Source organism: Lichenostomus cassidix, chromosome 3, assembly GCF_008360975.1.
Source record: "Lichenostomus cassidix isolate B80296 chromosome 3, HeHo_3.0, whole genome shotgun sequence".
Taxonomy (NCBI): Eukaryota; Metazoa; Chordata; class Aves; order Passeriformes; family Meliphagidae; genus Lichenostomus; species Lichenostomus cassidix.
Window position 1 is genome coordinate 89,228,938 of NC_139483.1, and position 18,333 is coordinate 89,247,270.

Below are 18,333 nucleotides of genomic sequence, written 5' to 3' on the forward strand. Positions count from 1 at the left end.
ATTCGTTGAAGCTTTTCTTTATAATTTAAGCTCTTCTGTGGTATCAAGTGGGTGACAGTTCTGACTGGTAATGAGTATTTAAAGATAATAGTGGTAATAACTTAAGAATATTTTTACCTTAGGAAAAGAATGATTTCTGCTTTCTTTAACAACTATATCAATAAAATCTGTTGTTTATAATTAGAAATGTGCCCCTTAATAAAAGGCCTAGCTGCATTTCCTTCATCTTTCTTTGGTATTCCAGCACTGGAAGCATTCTGGGTACAGCTATTTTTAGATGTGCTGAATTCTTCTCCTTAGAAAATCTAAGTGTTTTTATGTTTTTGTTTATTTGTTTCAGACCCCAGAGTAAAAGGATGGCTTCTTCTGGAGAACTATACACCTACCTTTATCTTCTCAGCCTTGTACTTACTAATTGTGTGGCTAGGACCAAAGTACATGCGGAATAAGCAGCCGTTCTCATGCAGGGGTATTCTAGTGATCTACAACCTTGGACTTACACTGCTCTCTCTGTATATGTTTTATGAGGTAAGAGAAAAAGGGTTGGTCAGGCTTATTTTGCAGTGTTTGTTTTAATTACAACTCACATTTGAAAATTGGCTCACGTTGAAAACAATTTCTGAGCACAGTGCTCCTAAACTTGGGGAAGCATCTGCAGAAATGGTGCAACCATTTTCAATGTCACTTCTCTGAGGAGAAAACTTTATTGTAATGTTGCTTCTAAGGATGGTGTGAAACAAACCTTACCTTAAACATTCTTGATGACCTTGGTTAGCAATGGTTCAAATGCACCTTTCTCAGTCATTGTAAGTGAAGACCTGATTCTTTCAGCATGAACCTGGCTACTCCTTCAGTGACTTCTTAGTTAATGTGATTGTGCTTGTGGATAGTACGAAGTACTTTGTAGCAAAACTGTAGCTTTTATCTGGAGGGCAAAATCTGTTTTATTTACTTGTGTTTAATCATTCACGCACTCCTTGCATCTATTTATGTAAGCTTGCAATAGGTTCTTTTGCATCCTCTTAGTTTTGCTGGAAAAGAGAATGTTGCTGAAAGAACACTATTGTGACTCATCTGTTTCTTTGAACTTAAAATCTAAACGTACAAATATATTTCAAACTGAATTGACCTTTCTGTGGACTTATTTCTTTTCATAAAAACGCAGAGATTTAGGCAGTGTAAAGTTTTCCACTTCCCAGAGATCTCTTTAGCTGCTTTTACTTAGAACGGTATGTTTTTGTTCAAGTGAAAATGAAGAACTATGGTAGTGTAACAATGTGGCCAGAAAATTACTGTTTTGCTTTAATGTACAGAATATTCTGGCACACTTTAAACCAAAGTATTTCTCCTTTCTGTAAGGACATACTTGATTTTCAACGTCCTCTTTTCAATTCTTTCAATACAGGATTTTCAAGTACAATCTATGGCTAAAACTACTATTTTTTTTTTGTATGGCATAGAATTATATACAAGGTGCAATTCTTTAAATCTGTAGTTAATTCTCTAGTGTTTTACAAGGTGAGTGTTTAGAGATGAAGTGACTTAAATTCAATGTTTTTTCTCTTGTGTAATGAATTGTCTACTCAAAAATTACTGAGGTGGGTTATTAAGAACTTTAATACTTAATTGTTCAGCTGGATTCAGTAAGTACTTGGAACAACTTGTGTTCTTGATGTGCTTACATTTCTAACCTCCTTGTCAGGGTGTTATAATCCAGAAAAAATGTGTGTTGATGGGTTTAATTTGTCTAAATATAGTGTTGATGTTGACTTCAATGTGTATCTGCCTTATTTTATGTAGATGTTTTTTACAGTTATATAGTGATCCATTGTTTTTAACCTTCAGTTATGTTATTGAGAGTTTACAAGTGCAGACTTTCCTTCAGTTGTACCAAGTGTGGATAAAACTCTCAGGACAGCCTGTCTTTCTTCCTTGAATACTTGGAATAATACTCATAGTTTCTAAATTACTGTAACATCCTGCTGTGTTACAAAACCTGCTGGTAAATTTAAACAAGAGAAAATATCTGAACTGTTGATCCTGTAAGTGCCTTTTTCTTGCTAACAATAAACTGGTTACCAAGAGAGGAGTGTTCATTATATGCTGAAGAAGGCCTCATACTTGTAACGAGATAAATAACTTTTCTATTATGGAGCAATGACATAACTAAAATACAGTTAATATTAAGACTCCTCCTTCCTATATAATGAAATGCTTTACATCAAAGGGAGTGTTGCTCTTAATCTAATATTATCCATATGGAAGTGCTCATTAGTATTGTTGCAAATATACCTTTTCCTTGTAAATGGTCATACACGAAGCCAAAGCATTATGAAGATTATTAAATGCATGATAGTTGCAATGAAGTGTGGTTGGCAGCACTTACAAGCTGGATGTGAGGGCAAGTGATGCTCTGCAACAAGGGACTGATCCCATAAAAATGCTGCAAAGCAGAGAGCCATGCTTGCATAACACCACACTGCCTGATGTTTGCAGGGACAGAGCTGAAGGGCAGAGGGAAAAAATGGGCTCTTGCACCTCCAGGTATGTTCTCTATCTGAAGTACCTGCACAATTACCTCTCTGGGTGCACAGCGTGTGACACCCTTGCTCGTATCTCATCAGTCTTGGAAATTTTCCTTTGAAGGATTAGCCATATATCAGCAGCACTTTGTAATACACTTTTTGCTTTTAAGACAAAATGATGAGGAACAGCATTCAAAAAACCTGTGTAGCTGCCTATTCTCTTGTTATCATTTTGAGATTCAGTTGAATTAAAATTTTCCAGTCCTTGCGTGAGAAAAATCATAAAATGTCACCATTTATGAAGTTGTTTAGTAGCATGTCTGAAAAGAAATTGCTTTAATAGCTTGAGTGCAATACACCTGAAACCCTTCTTTGAAGTTTTTCCTGAGCTATAGCTATGGTGATTCAGGTCATGATTCATAGCATCACAGCTCAGAATGCATATTATGTGACCAAAACAAGATGTTAGAGTGAGGCATCCTCCCCACTTGGATAAAAGGAATGACCTGCTTGGTTTTCTGACCTTTATGTCCGAATGATTGTGAGCAGTGACAGGGGGGAATTCGGCATCATAGGATTTGTGTAACTCTAGGTATTGTGCACATTGGTCTAAAATCAGTAGGAATCTTAGACCTCTTGCGTGGAATTCCTAATAGTTTCTGTCTGTGCTTGCTGTACCTTTTTTATTTGGATATTTAATGACTTGGCTGGGTTTTGGTACTAGCAGAACAGAGAAATTAACTGCACTTGTCCCAGATATAAAAGGCAACGCAGATCTAGGGGAGCCAGAGAGGTTTCTCCAGGCTGATTTGTCACTCGCATACTTCAGGAGGACAGGATGTTCTTTAGGGACAAACAATGTTTTATTCTATTAAAATCTAGAGTACTTGGATTTTAAGGAGAAATAACTCCTCTGTCTTGGGCAGGGGGAGCAAGGGGTGGCTTCCTGCATGGGGGAGAAGGTGTGTAGGGGGGGCTGGCAGAGGAGTTATAGGATATAGACTGATCCACAACTATGTGTGAGGGAGTTGCAGGAGCAGCTGGAACAGCCGAGGCAGCAGTGCTTCCACCTGTGTTGCTGCTCTATGCTGGCATCACAAGTCATCTTGCAATGCTGTGAGTAGGACCCATGCCTCTCTGCTTCAGTCTCAGCTGCGTAATTTAGGAAAGAAGGGAGAGTGCCAGGTACCCAGTTACATGGCACACAGACCTATGTGATTTTGGGGGCATTTATTAGCAAAACTGCCCAAGTGATCTGGACAACCTGAGCTTACGTTAGAGAAAACTGGTCAGTGATGAAGGCTCACTTTCTTATGTGATCTCTTGCCTGTCTTTTTTCTTCATCTGAAAAATTAATTCCCTACTGAATCTGCCTGAGAAAAGTTTTACATTTTCCTGATAAGGGAAGTGTTGCGTCTGCTGTGGGAAAAGTTTTAGGAAGGAGGGGACTCTGTGCAGAGGTGTTGTGGCACGTGAGCCGTGGGTGGCAGCTAGATTGTTCTTTCCTCTCCCCTTTCTTTCTGTGCAATCCTGAAGCCCTTATCTCTGCCCTGGGGTGACTGCATTCATGTAAAGATAACGTTCCATATCTGTGCAAGCATTTGCTTTCTTTGATCAGACGTGAACTTCTGTTTCTCTTCACTCTAATCTAGCTCTGTTTTGAGCCTTGTAAACCCATCACGCCTTGACAGCGTGATGCAGTGCTAGGTTCCTTATCTGCCCCACTCCAGTGAGTCTCAGAGTTTAGTTTTATCATGAGAAAAAAACCAAATTCCTCCCCAGTAACACCTCTCCTCCAGCCCAGTCAGACTGGTTTTAGTGTCCTGCGTTATTTTGGTTGCAGAATTGATAAAAAAGCACATGACACAATATTTTAAAGAATTCAGCAATGGAATTACAAAATGAAAGCAATATGAAAAAAGAAAATTTTATTGCAGGGGCAGAAAATGTGAGTTACTTCAGCACAAATGCAACCTTGAGCTGCAGGTTTTTCCCCTGAGCTAAGGGACTTAACATTGACTTTGAGTACCATTTTAATTGGCTTATGAAGGAACTGTCTGTTTGTACTGTTTAGAAACCACGTGAAGTGGTTTACTCAAGTGAAAATGGTTATAATTGGCTGTTTCTGGACACATTAATTTCTCGAGAGAAGATTTGCCTGTGGTTGTTCATCAGCAGTGCCATCAGCAGGCCTGGACTCCTGCCAACCTGAAGATGAAGGACTTCCTGGAGCTAGTGGGCAGGGAAAAGTTGTCTCAGGGTTGTGTTGCCTGAGGAGTCACCACTCTGTTTCTGTGCAAGTTTCAGACCTGATGTACAGTGCTGTAAAGAGGGCTTGGAAACTCTGGCCATCCAGGGAGTATACCACAAGTGGGAGCAAGAAAAATGCACTGCTGGCATTTTCTGACCCTTCCATATCACTTTTGTGATGGCAGGGAAGCAGCTCCCTGGGGCTGTACCCCCATGCATAATAGAGCCATTTGGGAGCCATTCATGGTCATGTTTCAGAGGGACTTGGTTTTGTTTTCTGAAGCCTTCCAGCATGTGATGAAAGTATTATGGATGCAAGAAATAGTGGTGTCAGGCAAAGGAGCAGCTGGCTAAATGGGGAAAAGGATTATTTACATGTTGTATGTTGCACTGAGTAAGGTTTGTGGGCAGCAACAGCAGTTTGTGGGCAGCTGTAGCAGTTTTTTACCAATTAGTTCCTTCTGGAAAGTGGGGAATTGAATTATTTTTGTCACTATACTATTTATATTATAAAAGATGATAACATTTTCTACAAATGTTGCTTTGCTTACATTGTTTGTGGCCGTGAGAATATTACAGTTCCTAGCTTACAATAGTATGTTCTTTTGGAAACAAGGGAGTACTCAGGTTGAGCTGAAGCCACTGCTCATAGCCACATTGATTCCATTGTCCTTTAGAGAGGTGGGAATCATGGAGACACCTTTGGCTGCATTACGCTTTAGGTGGTGAGCCTGTACTGCTTGCAGGGAAAGCTCTGTGGATTCACAGAGCCAGGCTTTACTGTGGAGAGGTTTATGGAGTGCAGCATTAATGATGGATGCTGTTTGGATTAATTACAATATAACCAGTGTGATTATCCTTCTATTCCTAACACTTCCTTGAACTGCATGAAAACATCTGTAAGGTCTTAAAACGATCACAGCACAACGTGGTCTTCTGTCTTAGGGACTGGTGAGCATTTGCGGGGCCACACAGTCTTTCCCTCAGTGCCTAGAGAGTGGTTTGGTGCAAAGCTTGCTCTGGGGCATAGCTGGTCCTTTAGCAAGGTACCACTTTTAAACTAGTGTCCTCTGCACAGCCCTGCGGCCACGAGAAGAGTCCTTCCATGGCTGCCCTGACCTTGCTGTGGCAGGCTGCTATTGATTTATCTCTAGCACATGAGATACTTCCAGGTCTGTAAGTTATGATATAAGTAGATGTACTATTTTTTCCCCTAAATTGGAGCAATAATTCTATCTCAGAAGGTCAAAAATAATGACCTAGGCTGACTGGGTATTTTAAAAGCTAATTTAGGGGGAAAATGAGGCATGAAAGAAATAACAGTAGGGAAAGGTAGATAATTTAAGTGATAATCTTTATTGAACCTTTTAAAATTAGCTTCCTGTTCACAGTTCTGAGCAGCATTTAGTAATACCAGTTATTGTAATCCTTCAATCAAGTGATTGTTTAAAATTACTTATAGAACAAGGAGTTTCCACTGTGGCTTTGCAAAGCTATTTTTTTTATTCTGCAGGAGCATAGATAAGGCCATAACATACAACTTGCCTCTACCTTTCAGATGTTTCTTGAGATACCGAACAATTCTCTTTTTTTCACTTGGGAGTCATCTAAAGTTGTTACTCCTCATGCTATTTGCTAGGGGAAAAATATCTTTATAAACAATGTCCAATGATCCCTTCTGTTAAGATATTAAAGGGGAGCTTTCTCAAGTCCGTGCACATGTTCCCTCCTCCCATTCCACCCTCAACCTGTCCTTCCATCTCCCACCTGTAAAAGGATGAGCTGTGAACACCCAGTGTGGATCTTGCTTCTTCAGATATTTCAGCCAGCCCCTCTGCAGTGGGTACCCTGTCATCTTTCATTACTAATAGCTGGTTGTTACTCTTAATAGTGATTCTATTATGTTTGAGGTGTTATTTGTTATGCCAGGAAGTCAGGCAGGCGGTGGCATGTCCTGCAGAGGAAGCCACATTGGGAGGGATGTAATGTGCTGAGGATGAGTGAATTGCTTAGAAAGACCTTGAAGAATGGCAATACAGTGAAACATCTGTTGTTAGCTGTTAAGGGTAGCAAAGCTGAAAATATGCTCTATCACATGGTTGAAAAAGTTGTAGTCACGTCTCTTGAGTATAAAACTTCTTAAAGATGTAACTATTTATTTCCAAAAATAATCAGAAAAAAAAATTTTACTGAACTTTGGTTATTTACTTTCTCCAACAATGTGTTCATCAGCAAAGAAAGTTTCTTGAATGTCTGGAATATGACTCTGAAAATATTCATATTATGTGGGATAAGTGGGGATAAAATGATACCTCCTATTTTTATGCTCATATACTGCAATTGGGAGAATTTATTAATTCACCCTTCACTATACTGCTTGGAACTTGAATTCAACCTAATGCTGCCCTCAGATGCCCAGGAATCCCTTGAGACCAGATGTCTGGGCAGAGCCACTGTGAAGGTTTGTAGGTGCCATGGAGTTCAGCCTTCTCCCCAGATAACATTTTATTTTTTTTATTTGCTCAGCTGGTGACGGGAGTATTGGAAGGAGGATACAATTTCTTCTGTCAGGATACACACAGTGGAGGAGAGGCTGATATGAAGGTACTGTAATTGGGACTTGCAGCTGGTAATGTTTCAAGTTGTTTGCTTGAGTATAAGTGGAGAGCAGAACAGTATTGATTATGCACATTTTGCTTAAATTATAAGCCTTTTTTCCTCCTTTTGTGATACAATGGACAATGCACTGTCAAACTTGATAGTTAATCTGTGATATATTCATGGTTGGTATTTTTGTGAGTAATTATGTGCAAATTTTCAAGTGTTCCCAGGTCAAAAATTGAGGACCTGGTCTCTAGACTGTGTCCAGCCATTCTGTGTTGTGGCTACCCTTTTCTTTTGGAGATGTGGTGATGATTTCTTCTGGTCATACTTCTGACCTCTCCTTTGCAGAGAGCACTGCAGCACCAGCTCTGGTTAAATATTTTCTTGTTTCTCCCAGGTGCACAGCAGTAGCCTCATGAAACAGTCTTTGTCATCCTGTTTTCAGCTGTAGCTATAGGTTTGTACCTCAACCTCCTATGGAGAAACCTGAGGCAGCAGTATTACAGAAAATCCCAGCAGAGTCTTCAATCCAAGTAGTACAGGACAGAATCTGGATTTTAATTACTTAATAGTAGCAGAAGGGTTGAAAGCCCCCACAATGTGCAATGCTTCTAAAACTTGTTTCCTCCTTTCCAGATCATACGTGTCCTCTGGTGGTACTATTTCTCCAAACTCATTGAGTTCATGGATACCTTCTTTTTCATTTTGAGGAAAAATAATCATCAGATCACTGTTCTGCATGTCTACCACCATGCAACAATGCTGAACATCTGGTGGTTTGTTATGAACTGGGTGCCTTGTGGTCACTGTAAGTACTGGGTTATGGTTGGGGAACATCTGCAACAGGGGCTTTGTTTTGGTGGTCTTTTGATCAAACCAAACATCTCTGGTACCTTCAGCTGGCAGGATTTGTTCTGTACCATATTGAGCTGCTTTGCTGAATTGCAACTGTTGTAGATAGTTGCAGGAATTAAGCCACCAGCACAACCTCTAGGAAAGGAATGTCTATGTAGTTTGAAGAATTTGTGTGTCAGTGTGATATTCATCAGGTGCAGTAGCCCGCGTCAGATATCCATCAACCTTTCTTTCTTTCTCTATTTTTGCTGTACTTACAGAACCTCTGATGAAAAAACACTCTTTTCTAAGTCAGGCCAGAAGCTTGTTTCAGCTGTAAGACAGCTAAGAGTGACTCTTGTCCTTGTATCTGTAAAGTTCATTTGGGATACGACTTCCTTAATTTAATCTCATTATACCACTAGCCATAACAAATGATTTCAATTAATATCTGTCCCCTGAGCACTAATGAACGTAAGCAAATGAATCTTAAGTGGAAGATTTCTATTTCTCTCTTGTTTAAATCCTGCTAACCTCTGTCAATCTGGCTTTGATTATTTTCATTGCATTTAGCTGGCATCTAGTTTCCTAACTGCATTAGCATGGCTTAGCTGTGGTTCAGATGTGCAGCTTACAGATACAGGCTTTGCTGAACACTCCATACAAGAGAAACCTTTTCAAATCCAATGGATGGGAACTACTGGTAGTTCAGACCAAGAGGCTGCATTCCTCAGGAGTCTGCTCTCTGAGCCAAACAACATAGAAACTCGTATTTGTTTTGTGTTGTTAGCACAACAGTGAGTAATACCGAACTTATAAAAAGTCTGTATCTGGAAACATATTCTCCTCCAAGGAAGTCAGTCCCTGTTCATGCAGCAGTCAAAACTGCATATGCTTAAAATCTATCTTGTGCTTGTGTGGTCTTGAAAACACTTCAGTGCTGTTTCTAGTCATGTGTTTTGCTTCTTCCAAGCTTTATCTTCTGTTGTATCATCACAGTTCTATGCAGTTCCATGTTAAGCTAAATGTTTATTTAAAGACTAAAGGTGCTGTAAACAAGGACAAATAAAATAGCTTACTTGCAGTTTCTGAAGGTATCTGAAGCTTTTGGTTATAAATGACGAAATGGGCTCCTGCCAGGAAAGAAGTGAAATCAGCCTAAAAGTAGATGGGTGAAGCTGTTGATTGTTTGGTATCTGAGCATTCCTCCTTTTTATCAGCTTTCTCAGTTCCCTTGAGAAACTATAATGTAGATGTGAAAAAGAGTAACTCCAGGAAACGAAACCAAAAGGCTGGTATAAAGCACAAAGCTGCAAAGCAGCTCAGCTACTCCATTGAGTGAGCAGAATAAAAAACAGGGTAAAAAAAACCCTTCTTCCTTTTCTTCTAAGAGAAATCATATTTTAAATAGTAACATTTTGAACTTGTTATTTTTGTAGGTTCCATGAAACAGCATGTTCCTTCCTGGTAATGCAGTGTACTTTCTTTTTCCCTTGCCCTTTTTTTAGCTTACTTTGGTGCCACACTGAACAGCTTTATCCATGTCCTCATGTACTCCTACTACGGATTGTCCGCTGTTCCAGCAATGCGTCCTTATCTGTGGTGGAAGAAGTACATCACTCAGGGGCAGCTGGTGAGTGATTTGCTCTTCAGCGCTTCAGTAGGCTCTTGTATTTGTGATGAGATCCTCTTGTCTTTACAGAGTTAGGAAATTTTGGCAGGAGATAGAAGGGAGAATGAGAGCTAGTACCTTCTTGCAGTGCCTACATCACCTAACAAATCCAGCTTCTGCACATCAGTTTGCTCTGTTTTCAGGACAGTGGGGATCTGGGGACTGGTGGTGTACATGAATCAGTGCTGAGGTCCGTGGGATCTTTCTCCCCCTCACCATGTTGTGTGGCTAGATGTATTTGGGGGTTGCAGTGCTGGGATTTCTGGGACTCAGTAGTCAGGGAGGAGGCTTTTCTTCCAAGCCCTCTTGAGCTAGCCTGCTCTTCCCTATGCTTGGTTGGTCAGACTGAGACAGACCAGAAACCGAGTGCAATGCCATCCACAGCTAACAAGAGCCATTCTAGTCCTGTGGGACAATGCCTTTTCTATCCTACTTTTGCATGCAGTTGCAAATGGTTTATTAAAAACTATTCAATATTTCTCCTCTCTTTCTGCACTTTAAATGGGCAGATTTTTTCTCTTGTAATTCTGTGTTGGACTCCTTGTATCCGTTTGCATTGTTTCCAGTGTGTACAGTGATGAAACCTGACCACTGTGTGCTGGAGGTGATAAGAGCAGTGAAATTAAGTAATACAGCACAGGCTGCAGTGATACTGCACAAGAACCAGGTTTCAATGTGTACAACATGTCAGAACACCACAAGGAAATGTGCATGGGAGTTCTGTCTTCCCCATTTTGTAGGGGGGGAAACTGAAAACTAGAGAGAAATTATTTTGTTACCTTCTTCTCCTCCCCCCCCACTCCCCCAGTACCCTTTCAGAGCTCTGAATGGTTTTGATGACATTCACTGGTGATGATTAATAACATTTGCTGCCAGCAACTCAGAGTGTTGATTCTCAACATGTTTTTTTAGCACTCTCCTTCCTGAAGGATGGCTAAGTATTGTAGCTGTGGGCTCATTATTTTCATGGGAGGCATGGGGGGGAGGTTGTTTCAGTTTGAGGTTTGTTTTTTGTTTTTCCTTCCAGATTTGGGCTCTATTCTTAATCCTTGTTGTTCAAGTACTACAGAGTGCAATGTCTCAGTGCTTCAGTTGCTCCCCTGGCTATTGTCATAGCTGCTTTCACTTCCTGGCCTGCTCTGCATGCATAGCTGTTAGGGCAGCAAAATAGCAGATTAGAACAAACAGTCTTTCCCTTTTTAAATAAACATTCCCTAATCTGGTAGCCTTCATGTGAGGATGAATTTTGCCTATGGCCCTCTGCAGCACATAAGCCCAAACTCAGTTTTTCCAAAAGAGATAATTGAAGATAATTGGACCCTGATCCTCCTCCCTGACTCTCCAGCTTCCCTGTAGCCTTTACCCCAAAAATTCTTCCACTGGAGCCATATGTCAGATAGTTCCTGTCTGTGGGAAGGGTTTGCAGGGGTCTATGTGTAGACCAAGTGACCCCAGATCTGCAGCTGAGGTGCAGCTGTACTCCATTAGGATGGTAGAGTCAAATCCCAATGAACTCTCACTATGAGGAAGGCAGTCTTTCTTCCTTGGGACATTGATATATCAATTTTACATAAGTTACTCTAATGTTCTAAAATGGAAAAATATAAATAAACACACTTAACAGGGTACTACAACCTAAATGTCTGCTAATTCAGGTTTACGGAGAAAATACTTGTCAAACATACAATATTGCACTTTTTTTATTTGTTTGGGAAATAACTGTTGAGATTTTGGTCACTAATGGCTTTTTTCCTCCTTCCATTAATGTAGTCCATTTCTCTTATTTTTGTTTTCTCTCCCCAGATTCAGTTTGTCTTGACAATCTTCCAGACCAGCTGTGGTGTTGTTTGGCCATGTGCATTTCCTCAGGGGTGGCTGTATTTTCAGATTTCTTATATGATTTCTTTGATTATCCTCTTCACAAATTTCTATATTCAGGTAAAAGTAACTTCAATCAACTCTTTCTAGCATTCTTCTGGCTGTATCTCACTGGAAAGCTGTTTACAGAAGATATGCTTGAAATGTCCTTTTGCTATCCCTCACTAACATGCATATGTTCTTGAAGTACTACACTTGTTGATCTACCCTCTAATTTCAAATCTTCTGATGTTTTGTACCTGTAATTCAAAACACTTAGTAATTTCAGTAAGCCAGAGTGACTCAAAAAAATGGCTTACTACTGCAATTTTAACTGCAGGTAAGGGAGGGGAGGAGCTCTATATCAGAAACAGCTTTCCAGTTTGAAATAAACCAGCAGCATGTGAACATGTGAAGCATCTGAAGGAATTGTTCATTTCTGCTTTTACAAGGAAAAATGCTCTTTTTATGTCCAGGCGAACTTCCTAATGTTCCCCTGGATGCAGAGATCTGGATTTGGCTCACTTCTACAGGCATTTATTTGTATTTTCATATGGAAAATTAGTGGGTTTAGTTGTGTTTCTATAAAGCTGATTTCTTGTTTGAATAGATCCAGATCCAGACTGGGTATGTGTTGTTCTGAGCAGTTCATAACTGGGCTCTGTACGAAGATGTGCTACTGTCTGCAGAAAATCAAACCCACACAGCCTACTGTCCCCAAACAAGCATACTGTTATATGTTTCAAATGTCTTTTGAGAGATTTGGGCATTTTGGTTCTGATGAGAATGATTCATGGGGGGAAACACAGCAGGCTTTCCTGTCTGTTCTTCTGGTACTTCTTAAAATCAGTCCCATGGTGTCTATCACTTACTGTGTATGAACATGCTAATTAAACATTATAATATATTCCAAATATTACTCAATTTTCTTCATCAATTTAACGCATTTTAATTTTTAACCATTTAAATTCCTTTCACGCAGAAATTTTGGGAAACATGCTTTTGTCAGGCAATTGAGCCCCTTTGAAAAAAGTTAATTAATGTGTATTTTTTCACTGTCTGTAATTTTTTAGACAGTCTCCCTGATCCTGTTAGTTTTTGATTCTTGTGTTGGCCAGCAGGAATTCCCTTCACATTTCTGTCTCTGAGCTTCCCTCACTGTTACTGTTTACCTGCCTCTTGTTCTGGCTTTGTTCAAGGTAGTGTCACCTGCAGTGCCTCAAACCTCCTTCCTCACATGTGGTTTTGAGTATATTCTTATGCCACAGTCTGCTCATAAAATCTCTTCCCTTGTGTCTAATTTACTGTTAATATAACACTACCATCATACTGCCAAGCCTTTTTCTTTTCAAGTGAACTACTCCTCCTGCTGTGATGAATGAAAGGCATAGTATAGTCTCATACACAAAAGGTGGTAGAGCTTGTTAGACTCCTACCACCAAGGCAAGGTCTTTAAAAATGATGAATGCAAGTTTACTTTTTCTAGAGTTACTGTGAGGAAGTGGTTATTTATATCTAATTAAGAAAAACCATGTGTCTTTCCGTGTATTCTAGACTTACAACAAGAAGGCATCCTCGAGGAGGAAAGAATACCAGAATGGCTCCACAGCCATTGTGAATGGGTACACAAACAGCTTTTCTTCCCTTGAGAACAATGTGAAACAAAGGAAACAAAGGAAGGATTGAAGACCAAACTGAAAAACCATTTTGATAACCCCAACAACAAAATCATCTGATTGTAAGCACAATGAGAGTTGTGCACTAATACTCTAATGGCTACTGTAACTATTCCTGCCTAGAATAGTGTGATTTATGTAGGACTTAACCAGTGCAAACACCCTAGAAGCCGTATACAGAACATAAAAGTAGGTTAAAGTTTAAAAATAATTCTGGGCTGTCACTGACCCTGCTATAGACTGTGGAAGGGAGTATTATCATATTATCCGACACTGCTGTTGCCTTACTAGTCAATATGATAGGTGCTGAATTATGATTCACAATTTGAAAACACTGTAATCTAAACCTCCATTTTTTTAACTATAGATCATGCATGTGATTGTAGAGGTAATTTGTATGATGCTGGTTTCAGTAGATAAACACACATGCCTTAAATTAAAAAGCAGGGCCCAAAGCTTATTACTGGTTTAAAAATTAGGGTATGTTTCAACTTTTCAGTTGATAGACTTTTTATTAAAAAGTCATTTAGAAGAATCCCTTGATCATTTTAATGTTCTGTATGTGATACATGATGCTACATATCTCTTACTCAATACAGTGAAATTGGAAATGGCGCATTTAATTTTGTATATGTGGCTTTAATTGACTAAAACAGCCACAAAACAGACGGAAAAGTTATTTTACCTTTTTAATAGATCTTATTTTTTTATTTGGAGTAAGACACTACCGTTAAAGTAATTGGCGCTTACACTGTCGAGTAAGAGTTAAATATTGTCTCTAAGGTTTAGAGCATATACAGGGTGGACCCATCTATTCTTTTTTCTTTTTTTTTCTTTCTTTCTTATTTCTGAGAATTCTTAAATGCTAAATGAAGAGTGGTTTTTAATATGAAACTGGCAGAGTTTCAAGTGTTATTACCATAGCCATATCCACATTTTAGGAGCTACTGTCTAAGTCTGTGACAAATCCAAAAGTGTATTTATACGTGGAGCCAGAAAGATGCTTTTCTGATGGAATTGTCTGTATTTAGGTTGGTATCTGAACTGTTCTTCATGTAGCATATGTTCACTTTTAAAATGTGCCTAACACAAAGATGGTTTTTTCCCCAAACAAGTAAGTTTAAGGAGTTCAATTCACAGCTAATGTTTTTTAAATGTTAATGAAATGTGCTGGAAATGTCTGTTTCTGTAATGTGAGTTGTGTATATCACTGGTAATGTTTTGGCTTGTTATCTAAGGATTTGGTTTGAGTGCTGGTTAAAGTTACTCCTTCTTGTAAAATCCTTTCTTGCACATCTGAGGAGTCAGTTGCAAAGCCAGTATCTGTTGCTGGTATTCTGGTATCTGCCATGGTGGAGTTCATTAAGCTCTGAAAAATCGAATTGTGCAAGACATTCTGCTGGTCATTGCTCAAGTTTAACTATTTGGTTTTTTGATATTTATATAAATGCCAGTTTTAACACGTTTAATTGTTTTTAAATCTATTTTTAAATTTTTGCACATCTCTTAAGGAATTAATAAGTTCTCTTACTAGCCTTGTGGGTTTTCATTCCTTGTTTTGAAGGAGACAATGTCTGTTATGTTTACATTATCAAAGCTCGTGCGTGTGTCTTCATTTCTAGGTACTGGTTTGCAGAGTCTTTACATAGCTCAGTACAGCAGCTATAATGTTCAAAATAGGCTGTCTAAATGTGCTAGAAGTAAACCCTTGGCTCATCTGAATATACTTCATTGTTAATGTTTGACATGGTTTAATCATTAAAACATTTTTGATGATCTCTGCCTGAATTCTGTGGGTTTGTACAGATTTAATGCATTGCCCTATCTTGTGTTAGGCCAAGGAGGAGTCACCATGATGGAAGAACAGCTGCAGATACTCGGAGACATTTAGTGTACCAGAGATTTGGCAACAAATTCTTTACAGAAACCTCTGGGTGTTGCTAAACACTTCCTTTGCCTGGCTATAGAAACACTGGTCCGTGTGATGGATTTAACTCCCGCTGGGATTACTGACTCACTGAATGCAAAGCAGCCCGAATAGCTCGAGATGATGAGTGCCAGGAGCAAAGCTCAACATGACTGAGAGGGACTTTCTGCCTCAGCTGACCAGTCTATGAAATGGGGATAAAACCTCTCTCGAAAACTGGAGCATATTTGCAATTTCCTTATAGTTCCCCTTGCCCTTAGGTGATTGTTTTGGAGCCCTCTCTAAATTGAATCTTTAATCAGTACATTACAACAACTCCAGATAGGCTGGTGATGGACTTGGTAAAGCAGAGCTACTTGTGTAGCTGTCTGTCTTCTCACTGGCAGGCTCTTAACACAAGAAACCTAGACTAGGGAAATGGGTTTACACTTCATGTGAAAGACTCAGAGGTTTCATGCTATGTTGGTCTCCTCTGGGAGGGTGCTCTGAATGCCTAAGGTGGTTGCTAAGACCATTTCTCTCCCTCAGACACCAATTCAGCTTTGAAATTGAGTGTGTTTCCAAGCAAGGCACAGTGAGGTGCAGTTCTTTGGATGGTAAGCCAAATCTTACAGGAAGCACCTAGAAGGCAGAAGCTACAGCACCAACCTGGCCTTCCTGTGTGAGGCAGCAGAGATGGGGCTGCTGCACTCCAAACCTTGCCTTCAAGGTTACTGGCACATGATGACAAAACCCAGGTACTTCATCCAAAACTGGCAGGAGATGTGACCTTGGGAACATCAGTAGTGTCCACACCTGTGTGGAGAAAACTGGCTCCTGGGTACTCTTCTACAGTCTCAGCAGCAACTGAAAAGTGTCTGAGAGCTGGATGGGTTAGATCAGCCATCATCTTGCCATAACTGATGGACCAAGGCAGGAGCCTTGGATCTGCCCACCTGACTCAGCTTCCAGTGCGTTACCTGACCTGGGGCAAGTAACAGCCTTTGGATTGCCTCAGTTCCCTGATCACGTGCAGTTTTCCTAATAGATGCAGCTGTGATTGATGCTTGGGACTATGAGAGAGTCCTTAGAAAGGGGTTTTTGTGTTGGAAAGGTGGGAAAGTTGAAAAAAGACCAATTGCTTCCAACAAGATGGAGGTTTCATGTAGAGGTGGCTGTGGACAAGACAGTTCAGTACCTATTTGCAGAGATAATGACCAAGCTAGAAACAATTAGGTTAAAATCTTGTGCAGTTCATGAGTTGACCAAATCCTTCCCTGCACTCAGGCTCTACAGCCCTAGTGATGGAGGGAAGTGTTAAGCTTTTATTCAGTTGTGAATGGGATAGGCAAGCTCAAATGCCAGAAAGCAGCTTTTTTTAGGGCAGTCCTGGTGAAAAGACCCCAGAATGCTGTGTCATGGATGTGCAATCCACCCCTGGGACTGGGATAACTCAGGAACTGGGATTCCTGAGTTGGCAGGGAGAAGAAAAGCAGAGAACAATTCTGGAAATCTTTGTGGTTGATTGTGTATTTTACTTGATACAAGGGAGATACTAAGTGTTGGATTTTATGATAGGACTTACATCCCCAAAACTGGGACGACAAAACCCCCAAAGCCCCAAACCTCATACAGAGCTGTTCTGAGGGTTGCCTCTGCCTTTGATATTTGGTAGCTGTCTTGAGTTGTAAATTGATAAAATGTGCATTTCTTGTATGAGACTGGAATGTATGTTTTTTAAAAGGTATGCATTATTCAAAAAGAGATGTAAAAGTAAAATGGATGCTGAACACAAGCTGCAATATGCAATATGCAATAAAGAAAATTGGAGGCCAAATTACTTGGACTGTGTGGGTTCTGCAGGGAATCCCTTTGAGGCAGTGCAGGACATGATGAAATATAGATGGAGATCTGTTAGAGAAATGCTGCTCCAAGCTGTATTGGTACAGAGGATTAACTTACATTGTCACTGTCATCCTCTTGCCAAGAATTAGTGCACCAACAAAAGTGATTAGTTGTAAATCATCAGGATGTTTCACAAACTGATTTATAAAGCAAACTTTGATTCCATTTTCAACTTTTAATCAGTTTACTTTAAATAGATGGATATAAAAAAACAAGGTCCTTATGTTTCTCAGTTTTGGTAGAGCACAGTTGTATGGGCAGGGGAAGCCTGAGTCCCCAGGCACTCCCATGTCATGACAGTAGCAGAGCCATTAGATTTTAAGTCAAAGGTATTAAAATAATCTCAAACAGAAAGGAGGAAAAAGAGCAACAAAAGTCTAGTTTAAAAAAAAAAAAAGTGTTTAAAGCAAACTGGGATGTGGATGTGTGTCGCTGTTGAGGCGCTAGCAGAGAAGTAGAAACCCAGGTTCTCAGGCAAGAAAAGAGAGCTTTATTATTTTGATTTCCATATATATATAGACTTTTCACAGGTCACCCAGATTGGTCAGTCAAAAACCTCCCCCTAGGCCTAATTGGCCAGGCCTGAACTGCCCAAATCTCGAGACCCTGTTTGCAAAAACATCCAAACTTTATCTTTGTTTATAAAGCACAGCAAAATGTTCTCACGAGAAAGACCTGTGCTAGTCACAGATGTGGAGAAGGAGGAAAGAGACATGTCTTGTGTTTCAGTGATTTATAATGTAGATACTATACTTTCTATAGTAAGAATGTATAAAGTCTCTGGTTGATGGTAGATTTGATAGTCTGATTTCAGTACGGTGAAAGGTTTCAGAATAAATGGGAAGGACTACAAGAAAGTTAAAAAAAAAAGAGAGAGAAAATGTAACACATCTTTTCTGGCAGTAATCACATTTGATTGACCCATGTTGTTTTTTAATTATAAAAATACTATGTAGACAAAGGAAATACATCTTCTATCCCTCTGGAATAGGTAGTATTTTTAATCTTGGAAATTATCTAAACTAGAGAGTGTGGTGACCAGTGACAGGATCCAAGCATGAGCAATGTCAAACCAATGAGCAGATGGTTTGTCTCAATGCTTTC

General features: G+C 39.7%; 1 protein-coding gene across 3 annotated transcripts in view; it reads left to right on the top strand.

Annotated features, from left to right (window-relative positions):
- The window catches only part of ELOVL5 (ELOVL fatty acid elongase 5), a 39,723-nt gene extending 24,529 nt beyond the window's left edge, over positions 1 to 15,194 (top strand). For all 3 annotated transcript variants that reach the window (XM_085056656.1, XM_085056657.1, XM_085056658.1), the window contains exons 3-8: positions 341 to 528; positions 7,302 to 7,379; positions 8,016 to 8,187; positions 9,722 to 9,846; positions 11,689 to 11,823; positions 13,297 to 15,194. In XM_085056656.1, the coding sequence (XP_084912782.1) occupies positions 341 to 528; positions 7,302 to 7,379; positions 8,016 to 8,187; positions 9,722 to 9,846; positions 11,689 to 11,823; positions 13,297 to 13,428 (830 nt within the window). In that variant the 3' untranslated portion in view covers positions 13,429 to 15,194. The remainder of the gene's footprint in view (positions 1 to 340; positions 529 to 7,301; positions 7,380 to 8,015; positions 8,188 to 9,721; positions 9,847 to 11,688; positions 11,824 to 13,296) is intronic.
- The last annotated feature ends 3,139 nt before the right edge of the window (positions 15,195 to 18,333 follow it).